General features: G+C 55.7%; 1 protein-coding gene across 1 annotated transcript; it reads left to right on the forward strand.

Moving 5' to 3' along the window:
- Positions 1 to 70: 70 nt before the first annotated feature.
- On the forward strand, positions 71 to 15219 carry LOC136994451 (disintegrin and metalloproteinase domain-containing protein 18-like). The gene is made up of 17 exons (XM_067312282.1): positions 71 to 151; positions 336 to 397; positions 962 to 1040; positions 2987 to 3063; positions 3184 to 3361; positions 4194 to 4259; positions 4554 to 4625; positions 5728 to 5864; positions 6184 to 6364; positions 7382 to 7471; positions 8779 to 8977; positions 10321 to 10435; positions 11029 to 11212; positions 11485 to 11565; positions 12179 to 12287; positions 13133 to 13286; positions 14938 to 15219. Exons 1-17 carry the CDS (start codon positions 71 to 73, stop codon positions 14942 to 14944), a joined length of 1872 nt encoding a protein of 623 aa, XP_067168383.1. The 3' UTR covers positions 14945 to 15219.
- The last annotated feature ends 584 nt before the right edge of the window (positions 15220 to 15803 follow it).

The raw sequence follows: 15803 nt of genomic DNA on the forward strand, positions 1-15803 counted from the left end.
CGAGGTCCATCACCATTAGCTCAGGGACACCACAGGGACCATCGCCCTGTCCGGCAGGGCCGCCGGGGCGATGCGAGCGGCGCTGTCGCTGTGGCTCTGGCTGTGGCTGCTGGCCGCGCTGGGCGTGCAGCTGGCCGGGGCCAGGACCAGAGTGCGGAGCCTCCCCCCCGGTGCAGCGGCATGGCTCGGGGCGCAGGTGGCGGTGCCGCGGCGGGTGGCAGCGCCCCGCGGCGCCCCACAGGTAGGCCCAGCGCTCAGCGCTGCACCCCACTCCCTGCGGCCCCCCGGGCTGGCCGGACTGCCGCTAACCCTGCTCTCTGTGCTCCCCGTGGCAGCGCGCCCTGGCCTACGTCGTCCCCATCGAGGGGACCCCCCACACCGTCCACCTGCGGCAGCAGTAAGTGGGGCCTTGGCGGGCCTGGCCGGGCTGGGAGGGGGGCAGTGTGGTCCCTCGCGTCCCCCCTGCCCCGCCGGCCCCAAACCAACCTCGGCCAGGATCCCTGCTCTCGGGACTGGGGGTTCGCACAGGGCAACTGCTGCTCAGCACACCACGCCACGGCTGTAGCAGGGACACGTCTCCTCCGTCCTCATGGAGCCTTCCTGCGCTTTAGCCCGGTCACTAACGTGGACGGGAACGGGCCCCAGCCCTGGGTGCGCGGGGAGCTGGGGACATGTACTGCGATGGCAGGTGCTGCTGTGCCTCACAGCGTGTCGAAGGGCTCGTAGCTGCGTGACCCCAGGGCTGCTCCGAGCTGCTGCGCTCGAGAAGGCTTTCTTGGGGGGACAGGAGCTGCAGGAGAAGGGGGTGCGCACAGTGATCCCTGAGGTGGCGCAGGGGGCTGGATAAAGAGCGTGGAGTCATTGCCGTAGAATAAAGAAGCGTAGCTGCCTCTTGCAGTGTCCGCAATGTGTAAGGGTAACAGCAGAATTCAAAATTTCTGTCTCTTTTTTTTTAATGTAGAGTGTTTTTGCCCAACGACCTCAGGATTTATACTGACAGCCGAGGGGGGTTTGTGAAGTCCGAACTTGCGCATATCAAGGTAAGAATTGTTTACTGTCTGCGATACCTTCGTAATTCTGAGAGAGCAGAGGTGATTTAAGTAGTGCTTCTGAAGAAACATGCTTGTTAGAAAGCTAAGATTGACTTCTATTGGAATAGTCTGCACACTTTGTATTCATCTCTGACACTTCGCTAGCAGGAACTTTCTCAAGGGAACCAAAACTTGCCCTGAGAATTTCAGATAATGGAAACAGAAGTGTTCAAATGCAGAAGTGGTTGATACCGCTCTGCCTGGCCGCCGCCTGCAGCAGCGTCTGTGACGCTCTGCCTGTGAAAGCAGGCTCCCCGGCTCGCTGCGGGGCTGATGTGACTCGCGTTCGGCCCAGCGCACAGCCTGCTGCGGTGCTCCAGAAACACCCTGCTTGTGGATGCTTCCATCTAAGCAGTGAATGTCCCAATAGGAGGACAGCTGTAGGAGGTGGTCATTTCTGGAGATGAGCTCAGCCAGGTCTGGCAATCTGCTGGGTTGGTACGCCAATCCGTTTTGTGAGGGAAGGTACTCATACGTGCCTAGTGCAGGGCCACGCTGCCACAGCAACCAAGGAGAAGCTCTCAGATGTCAGCCTGTGTCTGCTGCATGATGGACCCTGGACTAGGTGCAAGAGTAAGGACGAGGCCAATCTTGTCCAGAGTCCAAAGAGCACGTTTCCCTCAGCCCTTAGCAGGAGCTTCTGCGAAAGAGCAGGAAACGTTGCGTCGGGCGGGTTGTTCACTTTCTGGTTCTCCTCCTAAAGCACAGCTCTCCCTGGTGAAAAGCAGCCAAGCATGTGAGAAATCGCAAGGGCAGACTTTGTTTGGTTTTCTGTGGTTAATCCAGGGCTAAGCATTTAGATCCTACTCCGAGACATTGCAAGTTGGCAGGCCTAAAGGAAAGCCAGTAGCGCCAGGATTTTACTCGTTAAGATTTGCTGTCCTCTAGTGAAGAATGTCCTCCATGGGCAGCGGGGGGCTCCCCCCAGATGAGGCCTGAGAGCCTCCGCAGCTTGTGCAAGGAGCGTGTCCCTGTGGCTCAGGTGTCTGCAGTGGTGGGGCGGGTATCTGTAGCTCTTTTGACAGACTGCCAGCTCTGGCGGGATGTTCTCAGGACGGCTGCACGTCACCCCTTCAGACAGGTCTGCAGTCACCTGTCTCTTGGCATAGGGATAGTTTTAGGAAGAGCCCAAGTAGCCTTTCCTTGGGCGCTCTCCCAAGGACGGAGGTGCGGCTGCACTCTAGTGAGAAGCAACCCTTGTAGATGGTGCAGAGCTGCGGTAACTGGTGATCGAGCAAGTAGCTGGACCGCTGCCAAAGCAGTGTCTTGCCTGATGTCCTGCTGCAGGAGTGCTGCTCCCGAGGAAGTTTTATAGGTGAGGTTAAGGCGTGGGGTAGCAGCCAGACAGCTTTCCTGGTTTGTGGCACAGGAGCTCAGGGGTGTGCAGGCAGTGTGGGCACGACCTCTGACAGGCTCTACCTGATGCGGTGATTCAAACGATCCCACATCTTGTGTTGAAGCCTGTTGTGCACTTTGTGGGCACGGGCTGGCTCTGGGAGCCGCCGTTACTACGAGGCCAATAGCCATGTTGCCCGGCTAATGCAGCTTTCGGGAGGAGAGCTGTGCCGAGGCCGTGCATTGGCCTGCATCCTGCCACAGTGTGGGCTGACATGGGAAAGTAACAGGTTCCCAAAGATGCTAGTGAGCTGATGAAGGGACAAGGACCATAAGGCGATCAGGGAAGGTTTGCACTGTGTCGGTCTGTTCCTGTGGCACCGCGCTTTTGCCTGCATGCTCTGCGTGTTGCTCCTGGGAGCCTGCTCTTTGCAGGGGCAGGGGGAACGTGGCACAGGTGGCAGCAAGGTCTGATGCTGCAGCGCCATCCAGGTCTCTAGGAACAAGACACTAAGCTGTTACCAGCCGTGATGCCATCAATACGTCTTTATCCTTTTCAGCGCGATTGCTTCTATGAAGGCTATGTGGAAGGTTTCCCGGGTTCCCTCGTGGCACTTAGCACCTGCTCTGGACTGAGGTAAATCTGTCACTTGCACGTGCAGGATGAGCATTAGCCAGAGTGCTGTGGGTTGTCCGTGGTGGTTGTCCGAAGGCAGCGAAGGAGCCATTGCTGCTGCTTTGTGCCTTTGATTTGCAGTGGGGTTCTGCAGCTAGCGAATGCCACCTATGGAATTGAGCCTCTGGACGCTGCATCAGGATATCAGCATCTCATTTATCCAAAGAGGAATGAAAATGTAGAGAATCAGCTTTTTGTAGAAAACAGCTCTCTTGCACAGCCTCAGGAGATTTCGCAGAAGCTGAATGCAGGAATGCAAGTGAGTTCAGCGTGCAGCAGTTTTGCGTTTTGTTCTCTGTGGAATCAGGCATCAGGCTCGTGAGGAAGTGATGTGGACTTGGGAAATCCCTAGGCTGAGGATGCCTCCTGTTGCGAGGTTGCGTGTTGTTTCTGGACGTTGGAGCGAAGCTGCTAGCCTAGCACCTGGGTGTATTCAGGATGTCAAGTGCTGAAGGGTTTTGAAACTCATTTGTGCAAAGAATAACGTCTCTGAGCTGCCTGTGACAAGTAGAAGCTATGAGGACGGTCAAAGGACAGAGCACGACCTCAGCCGGGTGGGGGGGGGATGGGGATTTCTGGGCAGCAGTTACCACGCAAGGACCCGACCCCGCGTGCTTTGTAATGAGGTGGAAGAGACCCGCTCGAGAGAGGCGGGAAAGATGTAGCCTTTGCTGGAATTTACCAGGTGGCACAGATACGCCAGGATTGTAAAGTATTAGGAGAGCACCTGACATGTCAGTTGGCCGGTGCATGTTACTTCTCTGCAGCCAGTTTCCGGAGGTGGTGTTAGTAGGAAGGAGGGGATGCCTGTCTCTGTGGTCTGTTAGAATTTGCCATCCTTTTCTGTGGGTCAGGGGCCTTGCCAAAATGTCAGGTGCTACAGATGTGGGCTGATTGCATGGCCGATCGTGTCACGGTGTGGTTATTGTACGGAATCGTTTCTTAGACGATTGGGACCGTGTGTCCTACAGATGTAATTGGTTTTGAAGTGCCCGAATTGACTATAGACCTAAGTGTCTCTTTTGCAGAGTTGTTATAAAGTGAAGAAGTCATCCACTAATGTGTGGTTTTTTTTTTTTTTTTTCTTGAAGAGTAAGCAAGCTGTCACTAGATCCCCTCGATATCTGGAAGTGCATGCAATTTTGGACAAGGCTCTGGTAAGTCTTTTTGTACTCTCCACGGTACATTGTTCCTTTTGGTAAAAATTTCTATGATGTGCAGCAGTATGGTGGCTTCAGGGAACGTTGAAGGGAATTTGCACGGGGCCTGACAGTCTCTGCGAAATGGCAACTCAAACTGCCTTCCTCCTGGGTATGAGTAAGAACATGGCATAGCAGGGAGCATGGAGAGCACTCCCAAAGAGTTTCCCTGCACACTGAGCGATTCATCAGGACAGTGTTACGGGCCAAACGCTGTCGCCTCGCAGTGATGTGCTCCTCTGCTTGTTTCAGTATGACTACATGGGCGCAGACAAGGATGCAGTGACAGAGAAGATAGCGCAGCTTTTCAGCTATGTGAACAGTGTAAGTGGCTTGTGGCTGTGTTCAGAGTGTAGGCGCTGTGGTGTAGCGGTATAGATCAGGCCCCCTAGGCAAAGCAAGCTGGATGCTGAGGAACAGCTGGGTTCTCTGGAACATCAGGTCTGTCCTTGTGTTTCCAGATGTTTACTCGCCTTAACCTGACGATAGTATTGACTTCCCTGGAGTTCTGGACAGAAAAGAATAAAATCCCTACCACGGGAGATGCTGAGGAGTTACTGCAGAGATTTTTGCAGTGGAAAAATACGCATCGTGTCTTGCGGCTCCAGGACATAACGTACTTATTTGTGTAAGAGAAGCACGATTAGCTCCATTAGGCAGCCTGGGAATGAAAGGGGTAGGAAGCTGTCGATGTGATGTACAGCAGCCTACGTGTGACCCAGAGCCAGTTCTGTTCCGCAGGTACCGGGAGCAGCCCCATTATGTGGGGGCATCCTCTGTGAGAAGGCTGTGTCTCAAGAACTATGCTGGAGGGGTTGCCCTGGTACGGTACCGTTGAACCTGTCTCCTAGAACCCGTAACATACTCTGTGTTTCGGTGAAGTGTTGACCTTTGCCTAAAGAAAGAGGCAAGCCCCACACCTGACCTCACAACTAAGAACCCCCTGGCGGTAGAGGCAGCGCTGCCCTTCGCGGTAGGAACGGAGGGGGCGACTGCAAGATGGGCAGATGCGGAGCAACCTCTGCGCTATATTACAGAGCTAACGTGAGTGGGGAGCGCAGACGGGCCTGCCCCATGTCACGTGCGGTCCTCTGCTCCGGGCCACGCCTGAGGCTATTTGTGCAAGAGCTCTGAGGCCTCGCGGCCCACTGCGGTGTTTGCCCTCAGCTCCCGCCGAGCACCGTCACGGCTAGATCCTCTGCCCAGAGTTGTCCAAGCAGGGGTTGGGGTCAGAAGCAGTCGCAGTTTTCCTAGCTTCCTGCCCCCTCTGATGTGAAGAGCGCAAACCCCGAAATTGCAGGGCATGCACTCTGTCAGTCAGGCCTGTTTATCGCCAGATAAGCCCCTGAGAGCCCCAAAGGAGAAAAGGAGAGCCCTGTGTCCGGAGGTGACAGAAGTCCTAGGTCTGTCCTTGTTGCTGTTGTAGTACCGAAGAGCTATGACCCTGGAGACGTTTTCGGTGATCCTCGCGCAGCTGCTGGGGCTGAGCCTGGGAATAGGCTACGACGATTCCAGGAGCTGTCGCTGCGCGGGAGCCACCTGCCTAATGCAGAGCAATGCAGCGTAAGACTTCCTCCCTGACTCTCGTTGCCCGTGTGGTTTGACAAGGTCTAAGGCCCTGGGAGTGATGTAGGGCTGGAAAGCGTGCGCTCCCGCCGTGTGTCGTGTGCGTGTGTGTAGAGTAACCGTCACAGAAATGCTACCTGTGAGAGGCAGAGCAGGTAAAAAGTACAGAAGCATGCAGAGACCGGCAGGTTCGGATAGCGGCCAGGCTCTGCTGGCGACACCAGCGGAAAGCCTCCCCGTTTCTGGGGGCACAAGGGGACACATAGTCGCCAAAATGCAGGTTGTTTTTACAGGAGTGGTTTTCTGTGAATTTCAGACGCTCGACTGGTACAAAAGCCTTCAGCAGCTGCAGCATAAGAGACTTTCAGCATTTTCTCACCACTGGAGAAGGGCAATGTCTTTGGAATAAGCCAACTATGGACATCTCGTATAAAGCTCCCGTGTGCGGCAACAAAGTGGTGGAGCCGGGAGAGGCTTGTGACTGTGGTTCAGTGGAGGTTAGTTGTGGAGCCTGGGCATAGAAAGAAAGAAGTAGGCTCGGGGCCTAAGGGGGTAAGAAATATCCAGGGGAGAGGTGTGACTTGCTCCAGTACTTACAAGAGGTCTGTAGAGGGCAGAGAGGGCCAGCCAGGGGCCTCGCGGCACCTCACTCGAGCGCGGGCGCTCTGCAGACGCTCGGCCGCGGTCGCAGTCATGTGCGAAGCAACTGTCGAAGAGGGCGTCCGCTTGTGTTGCTCCTAATAGTGGATGGCGTGAGCTCATGACCAGTTTTAGCGGTAACGTGCAGTTGCCTCCTCTCCATCCCCCCTGAGGGAAGCAACCCGCAGGGGTTCTCGAGAGATTGTCACGGAAGCTGTCTGCTTTGCGATGCCTCCAATCTCATTTGGCAACGGGGTACCTACACAAAACGGGCGGGCGGTTATGACATGAGGAGGAACGGCGCAACTGCCCCTTGCTGGAAAGGCAGGGGGCGAGCTTATGCCAAGCCTCTGGTTTGCTGACAGCTTGCTAGCTAATGCGGAGTCCATGGAGAAAGCAGAAGGTAGGAGCGGTACTCTGGGTGCCACCAGAGGGCCTCAGAGGACTTGGCTGTGTCTGGAGGCGGACGAGCACGCTGTCGGTAGCTGCCTTCCCGTTTGTTGCAACGGCCTGGGTGCAGCCTAGCCTGTGCATCTGCAAGCGCTCTCTGTGTCTGTGAGGCACATCAGCTGTTGAAGTGGTTCCCCCGTGGCCTCGTAACACACAGAATGTCTTCCTCAAGTACCGTGCAGTGGTGAGGACCGAACGGGGTGTCCTGCCCGAGGAGCTGCTTTGTAGCTCCTTCACATGGGTGGTTGATTGGTGGCAGCTGGCATGTCTTGGACACGGCTCCCCTCAGGAGGATGCTTGTGATTACGGCCGCTCCTGGGAAGAGTGGCAAAGCTGCCTCTGTCGGTATCTCCTCATCCGTGAAGGGAGAGGTAGCTGAGCTGAAGTTGATCTGTTAGCTAATCATCTCTGCTGTTAACTTTCAGGAATGTCAGCGTGATCAGTGCTGTACAGTTGGATGCAAACTCAAGAAAGGGGTCGAATGCCTGTCCGGGCCATGCTGCTGGAGATGCCAGGTAAGCTGCATATCGGGAATGGTCACCTGGCATTCCCTGAAAGTGGGCCTCAGGTGGACATTGCTAGTTTGCGAGCCTCATTGGAAGAATGTGCATAATGGGACTTGGTAGCTAAAAATGGGGCTGTCTTTCCACCTGAAAGTACCCCTTATAACTCTTACGAGAAGACTCCGTGAGATCATAGGAAACGGAGTTGCCCGAAGCACTATTGCCAGCAAAGTGCCTGTGTCTCAGGATGGTGTTTGTAGGGAGCAGCGACTTTGCCCTCTTTCCAAGTACTGTCAGTCAGACCGGAGAGCAAGGAGACCCCTTACCTTAACTCCACATGCAAGGCTTGTAGCATTTTCCCCATTTTGCCTTGCAGCATGGGCCGTACCGAGCCGTTAGACTCCTTTCGGCGATGGTGTGCAGTATCATGGATAAATCTGCGCCTGGCCCCCCAAGCATCCAAAGCCGCCTGGATGGGCTCGAGCCACAGCGGGGGGCTGCATGATGGGAGTGTCGCGAGAGGGGGATTTGCTGGTCTTTCGGATGGGAGGGCTGGAACGAAGGTGCAGAAAGCTGACTGAGAGTGTTGCGTCATGGCGGACTACCTAGGTGCCGACTGTCCTCCGATGTGTAAAAATCCCGGGGGCCTGCGACTGGAGGCACAGCTCCTGAGTGAGCGCGACTGTGGTCTTGCAAGTGTACTGCATGGAGAGAGGCAAGGTTGAGCACTAGCGTCAGAAGCGAGCGGAGCTGATATTCCTCTCGCTCGGGGCCATCCGCTCTGCTTTCTGGAACATATCTGCTCTAAACGGTGTGTATAGAAGGGCAGCTGGCGGTAGCGTTTGCGAAGAGTTGGCAGACCATTTTCTCAGTGGCTGATGTAATGCTCAAGAATGTCAAATGCTGTGGTATGCCTGAAATCTCTTTCCTGAGAGTCTGGATTTCAGACATCTGGAAACTCTGTGGTGGAAAGACCGTAACTCAGCAGGCATGAAGGTGAGACAGTTTGCTGAAGAGTATCAGTGTCTTTGAGAAAATGGTGGGAGAAGAATCGAGGTCTAGTTAGGTGGCAGCCCCGATGCTACGTAGCTGGTCAAAGGTAATGTGACGAGAGAAGTTGCAGATCGGATCCGAGCGCTAATCTTTTGTAGGGGTCAAGGTGGTTTGTGGCGAACCTGGAAAAGATACTGGTGTTTTTCCCTAAGTCTGGGTGAATCTGGAAAGCCAGCACGTTCTTTTTGCCTAGTAACAGTGTTAATCTTTTGCCTGTACGTGTGGGTGCTAAGCGTAGCTCCTCTCGGTCTGCCTCTTTCCCCTAGTTTCTGAAAAGAGGCACCTTATGTCGAACCAGCCCTGAGGATGAGTGCGAGCTGAAAGAGTATTGCAACGGTACCTCTGGGCAGTGCACGCCGAACTTCTGGGTCATGGACGGGCATCCCTGCAACAAGAGGAGCGCTTTTTGTTACCACGGAGTTTGCCAGATGGCCGACAAGCAGTGTCAGAAGATCTTCGGGAAAGGTAACGGCGACAAACGGTCGTGGGGGGGACGATCCCATAGCGGGGAGGGTGCTTTTCATGCACGCCAAAGCTCTAGTGTGAAATCATTGCGTCGGGAAAGCCCAGTTGTGACGGAAGTCCGACCCACATGTGCGTGAGAAGGAAAAGGAGGCACGGAGGAAAGCAGGGAAGCGAGCGTCGTGAAGGCTGTTAATCAGCCTGCTGTCGTAGCCCGGGGACTGGCTGAGGAGTATGTAAGAGAGAGCGCGGGGGGGCAATCAGCCTCGGGGAAATGGAATGGAACTAGCCTGGCCGTGAATAGAAGAAGTGAAGTTGTGCTCCCAGGTTGAGTAAGAGAATAGGTGCTGGGAGCAGGGAGCAAAGCAGGTTTGGGAGAAAGCGCGCATCTCTGTGTGAATGGGAACGAGCTGAATGAACATGAATGGAGACTGTCTGCCACCGTGAGCGACAGATGAGGTCTCTGAAGGATGAAGGAGGGAACTCCAAAGAGAAAGGAAAGTGCTGTCCGAAAAGGAGTGTGGAGGCAGAGAGTGAGAGCAACAGAAAAGAGGTGAGGAAAGCTGCTGCGGCTGAACGAGTGCCCGTGAGAGAGCTGTCAGGGGGGTGAAGGGGGTGTTGTGCAGCCCGTAAGCGAGGCAGCACCTGCTGTGGCTTCGCGATCGGCAGCTCCCACGAGCTCCTGTGCTGGTTTGCCAGGTCATGTGGGGCGCATCGCCGGTCGGTCCAAAGCGTCCTACAAAGGCAGGTGGGGGTGACGAGAGCCGGCTCTCGGTACGCATATTCTCGCTCGGGACGCCTCCCGGAAACCGCCAGCCTGGGAGATGTGTCGCGTCCAGGGCGAGATGTAGTGCCGCGCCGGCGGCCCGGTCTCACCTATGGCTCGGTCACCAGGGTCCCAGTGCTTAGAATAATGTCTGATAAGGAGCGTACGCCTTGCGACTGCAGGGCGACATGTGTGCAGTCGTTTGTGGCGCGGATGGTGTTGGGAGTCCTGTGTTAAGGACGGACCTGGATGTAGTGCAAATACCTGGCAGGAGAGGGAACTGGCAGGCCGTGGCACACAGGTCGCGACTGCCTAGCAGCGCGTGCCTTTCTGTCTGGCTAGGCGATACTGTGTCGGGGAGCCGTGGGGAGCAGATGGCCCTGTTCTCTGGGATGAGAATCCTAGCAATGTCCCTGAAGGCCTCGCAGTTGTGTTGGGAGAAGCCTGGCTTTCTCTGCATTGCAGCAAAGCCTCTGTGTGGGCTCCAGTGAGGATGTGAAGCAGGTAGACTAATGTATAGGAGCAGTTAGTTTGTATTGAGCGGAAGTGTGAAAGCTGTATTCTCTGGGTTCTTGCACAGCCACGCTCCCGGAGACTTGGGAGAGAACAGAGTGCCTGGCTGAGGTGCTGACGTGTCGCATGGCCCAAGTTGTGGCTCGCCACGTCTGCGTGGAGAGACCTTGGATGGAGTGCAAGTAAGTAAGTGATGGCCTGTGTCCCCAGGTGCCAGAAATGGGCCCTTGGCCTGTTACGAAGAAATTAACGGCCAAAGGGACAGAATGGGACACTGCGGCTCCAATCGGAGCGGTTACCAGAGTTGCGCGTGGAAGTAAGTCAGTCACGAAGGAGCGGTGCTGCGGTTTCCCCAGCTGCAGCACGGTCTGCCACGGAGCGGGAAACCTCGCGAGCCAAGATGTGGGGCAAAATGGTAGCGGAGCTTGTTTCTGAATGCTGCCGCTCGGTCGCGGAGGAGCGAAGCGTGCTCTCCTGGTGGTAGGGGGGTGGGATCTGTGGAATCTCTGCCTGTACGTGTGTGGGCCGATGGCGGCCAGGAGGGGAATGGGAGGTGCCCGTGCCGAGCCGTCCCGGGTGAGGGCCGTGAAGCAGAGGTGAGAGAGAGGCCTATAGGGGACCGAAGCGTGAGCAGGAAGTCCTCGTGCTGGGGAGCGTTTGTACGGCGAGCAGCTCACGACGAGCCGGCTCGGCGTCAGCGAGTCACACGGTAAGGCGTGGGAAGGGCCGTGGCGAGGACCAGCGGCCTCGGAACGTCCTCTCGATGTGTTTGTAGGGATCTCCGGTGTGGGAAGCTCGTTTGTGAATATCCGGGTCATAAGCCGTTTATTAAGGAGAGAGCAGCGGTCATTTATGCACGGGTGCAGAATTCGTTGTGTGTGACGTTAGACTACATGAAGCCTCCTGCGGAGAGGGACCCGATGCTGGTGAACGACGGCACCGTCTGCGATGACCACATGGTAGGTGCTCATTAGAAATGCTGGTGTTTTCTCTGTGGATGGAAGAGCTGTAGAGGGTCGTGCCGTGGTAGCAGCCGCATTTCTGAGCGGCAGTCTTCCGAACGGGTTGGGATCCGTGCGTGGACGGACTTGTTGTTGGACAGGGTCTGGGTCAAAGCCTGTCGCTCTGGGGCGGGCTCCTGAAAACCCTGTGGCTCTCCAGAGCAAGGTGGTGCTTGTGACTCTTGTGCTGTCTGCTGAGCGGGTTTTGCCTGTGTTTGTTTGGGTTCTAGATTTGCATGAACCAGAAGTGTGTGTCTGCTACCGTCTTGAACTACAAGTGTGAAATAAAGACAAAGTGCCACAATCACGGTGTAAGTAATGATGCCCTGCACTGCTGTTTGCAGACCATGGGAATTGCCTGAGCCCTCCCTCGCACAAGCGGCACGATGTATCCAGAGGGAGAAGGGGCTGGGGGTGGCTGCCTGGCAGGGGAAGTCCCAGAGTGTCTCCTTGTAGCGGCTACAGAGCAAACGTCTCTCTTCTATAGGTGTGGGAGAAGCAGCAGGCTGGCGGGCTCAGCTCTGCCCCTGCAAAGTAGAAAGCGGCTCGGCCTCTCTGGAGGCTGGGCCAAAATGCCAAAGATGGGACAGAAGGTGATGTGGCCTCAGGGAGAGCACCCCTGCCTGTGACGCTGGCAGGGCGAAATCACCTCGGTCCTGGCATCTCAGCGTTTCCACTTGCTCCTGCTCCTCTGCAGTGGGAAGTGGCTGTGGCACTGGGTTGCTGAGGGCCCTGCCTACAAACGGGTGTCTGTGTGTGAGCGTGTGCACGTGAACCTTGGGCAAGTTGTGTGTCCAAAGGCTTTGCCTCATGCAACTTGCCGTGATGTCTATGCCAAGTGTTTGGAGGTGGTGACCCCTCGTAGCTAGCTAACTAACTAACTAACTGTTGCGTGTTTTCTTTGCCCCTTCCTTTGAGATGCAGGTATGCAACAACAAAGGGCACTGTCATTGCCTTCCCGGTTGGAAGCCACCCACCTGCCAGGAGAAAGGGAGCACGATGGGAGGAAGCAGCGAGAGCCTGTTCCGAGGCGGTAAGCAGAAAGGGTGGCTCTGGTTCTCGGTTCCTTCTCTACTGGGAAGAAGGTACTCCTTGTGTGGGGTGAAGGGAGGGAAAAGCAGCGTGTACTGTGCATTAGGCATGGGTTAAAAAACACCAGTGTGTATCTTGGGGCTGTCAGCGTGCCCAGGTCCTGTAGCCAAGGAGCGGGCCCGAGGCAGCTGCATGAGAGCTGTGAGTGCTGGGAATGGGGCATCCTGAGTGTCTCTCTCTCTCTCTCGGGTGTCTGAAGAAGTAGTTGTGTCCTCATGTGACACACAGCTACAGGTCTGCCTGTTCCTGTGTGTTTGGAGAGAGGGAGAGGGAGAGAGAGATCTATATATAGACATAAATGGGGGGGAGAGAGAGATCTATATAAAGAAAGAAAGATATATATATAGATATGTATGGATATGGGGGGAGAGAGACATCTATATAAAGATAGATATATAGAGATATACAGATATATATAGATATATAGAGAGAGATCTATATATAGATGGATGGGGGAGAGAGAGAGAGATCTATGTATAGATATATAGAGATATATATGGGGAGAGAGGGGGAGAGAGAGATCTATATAAAGAAAGATATATGTAGAGAGATATCTATCTATCTATCTATGGATGTAGGGGGGAGAGAGGGAGAGAGAAAGAAAGATCTATATGTAGATGGATTGAGAGAGACGGCGAGAGAGGGAGAGGGAGAGAGCGAGAGAGAGCGAGAGAGCGAGAGAGAGATGTCCAGCTGTGCTGCTCTGCCGGTCCATGTAGGTAAGCATTCTTGTCCCAAGGACTCTGCTTTGTGTGGTTAAGAAGGCCATTTCTGTCCTTTATCTAGATGATGTGGCCGTCCCGAGCAGGAACGTGGTGAGGAACTGGCTCCTGATAAGTTTCTGTCTCTTTCTGCCCGTCCTCGTCGGGGCTGCCGTCCTGGTAAGGAGGCGAAGCGAATGGTGCGGCCGCCTCGCTCCGGAGGAGTCACCGTGTGACGAGTAAGTTAGCCCGGCTCACGGAAGAATGTACTGAGAGTAGTGTGTGTGTTGGGGACCGGGGGCTCCAGTTGCCCGTTGTGGAGGAGGATGCTGTGTGTCGGCTTTCTGTGCATGGGAGATGAGTGAGGAGGGGAGAGCCAGCGTGGGAATGTGTCGCGGTGAGGGTGCTGGGAAAGGCATAGGTGACGTAGCTGAGGCCTAGCAAAGGGGCCCCCCGGCAGAGGGTGCCGACCAGGCCGGTGCCTGGCATTAGCTGGCCACAGGAGCCGTAGGGAAGGCCGAGTGCTGCTCCGGGAGTACGAATGGCGCTGGGAGGAGGGCGGTGGTGCGTGCCGAAGGGACTATTTAGGGTTTGTGGCTGTAGCTGTAGCACTTGCAGGAATGCCTCTGCTCATGCCACTCTAGGTGTGTGGATGTGGACTGTGCAGATGAGCCAAGGTGGGTGTCCAGCATGTAATAGTGTAGCCTGCTAAGAGGTCAGTGTTGGCCAACCTTGCTCAGCTCACGGCGTGTCCTGTGCTGAGCTGGTGTCTGTCCAAAGAGGGCCTTTTTGGTTAGTTAGTTAGTTAGGTAGTCTGCAGCAGATGATAGATGGGGGTGTTCTGGGTGGTGGGGAGCAGTCTGCATGCCATGATAGTGGCCTGGGAGTGGTGTTTGTGGAATGTGGTAGGATGTGTGAGTTCAGGCAGTATAGGTAGCAGAGTGGAGAAGGTGGTGGAGCCCTGGTGATGCTAGTGGGGGGGGGGGATCCTGTGTGTTCTGGGAATGCTACAGCTCTTTGGGGTAGTGGTGCCTGCTGCTTGCAGAGGGGTCTGGAGTGGTGGGGTATCTGAGTGAGGAAGCAAGAAGGTAAGAGGGGAAGGAAGTAAAAAACTAAGTAAGTAAGTAAGTAAGTAAGTAAGTAAGCGGGGCCAGGGGGAGGCTGGAGTGTCGCCTCAGGAGAAGGAAGGTGGACCAGGGCAGGGCAGAAGCGGTTGTGTGTGTTGGCTGATCAGTGTAGTGGTGTGTGGCTGCTCATTGCAGGGGATGGGGAGCTTGTGCTGGCCCTTGTTGTGGCAGAGGGCAGGAGTGGCTGTGAGTGTGGTGACAGGGATGTGCCAGTGAGTGGGGTGACTGTGAGGGGGTGTTGTGGCTGCGGGTGCCAGCATGTTGGAGGATTTGGTGGGCCGCATGCTAGGTGGAAGTGGGAGAGGTGGCCTGGGAGTGGTGTGTCCCACACCTGGTGGTGTGGAGTAATGGCCCTTGCAGGAGTGTCTGGCTGGAGCCTGCCTCTACCTGGAGCGGGTCTGGTGCTGGGACAGATGTGTGTCTGCCTGGGGACTGTAGCAGGACACGCTTACCTGGGTGCAGCAGATGGCCTGCAGATGGATGGCAGGCTGGCAGTACCGGGTGGTGCCACTGTGCCAGCCCCCTCTGGGAATGAGGTGAGGTGTGTGCAGCTGTAGGGTGGCCCTGGGGCCTGCCCTGTGCCTCTCCCTTGCTCTAGGTGTGTGCCCGGAGGGTAGCTGCTGCACGTGCAGGGTCCTCTGCTGTGCTAGTGCTGTGATGGTCCTGTCGGCAGGTCCTTGGGGTGGAAGGCTCTGTTGGGGCTGTGCCTGTGCTGGTGAGGTCTGGTGGCTCACAGGAGTCTCTGCTTTGTGTTTTTCTGCAGTGTGTAATGAAGAAACAAACAAACAAACAGGGTTGTGCAACGTGCCTGGCTGTGTGGATCCTGGAAGGTGGGGCCTGGACATGTTCTGTGCAGCGCCTGAAAGGAAGAGAGCGAGTGGGACATGGCCTGTTTGGGAAGTGTCCTGCTGGGCCGGGGCCACTGAAGAAGTGAATGCCTGCCCTTGGGGGGGCTGTGTTGTGGATGACTGTGGTGCTCTGCTGAAGGGAGGTGCAGAGCTTGCTGTAAGTAAGTAAGTGCCCATGACTTGTGTTGGGGTCAATAAAAGGTCTTTCTTTCCTACTGATGTTTGAGTCCTGTGATCCCTCTGGAGTGTTGTGTTGGTGCTGTCTGTGTGGTGAGAGATAATGAGGGAGCAGGGCTGCCTGTGGGTGCCAGGGTGGGCTGCTGTGGGAGCACGGCCTCCTGGTGTCTGCTGCACATGTGCCTGCTCCAGGAGAGAGTGGTGCTGTTGGAGGGCATAGGACTGCAGTTAGTTGTGTGTGGGTGGCCCTGAACAGGGGTGTCTGTCTGGGGCAGAGCTAGCCAGAGGGGTGGGGGAGAGAGAGAGGTATGTGGCAGTGTCACCTGGAGCTGGAGGTGTTTGTTGGAGCAGAGCAGGGGGTAGCTACTTGTGGGACCTCTGGAGTGTCTGGATATGTGTGCGTGGTGGGAGGTGGCAAGGGGCTGGTGTGGGGATTGGCAGTGTCCCTGGTGGGGTAAGTAAGTGAGTAAGGAAGTTAGTTAGTTAGTTAGTTAGTTAGGTACTTAGAAAGTGAGTGAGTAGGTAAGTAAGTAGGTAGGTAGGTAGGTAGGTAAGTAAGTAGGTGGTGTGTGCTGGTGAGGAGGGGAGCGTGTTTGTCCCTGCA

This window comes from Apteryx mantelli, chromosome 29, assembly GCF_036417845.1.
Source record: "Apteryx mantelli isolate bAptMan1 chromosome 29, bAptMan1.hap1, whole genome shotgun sequence".
NCBI lineage: Eukaryota > Metazoa > Chordata > Aves > Apterygiformes > Apterygidae > Apteryx > Apteryx mantelli.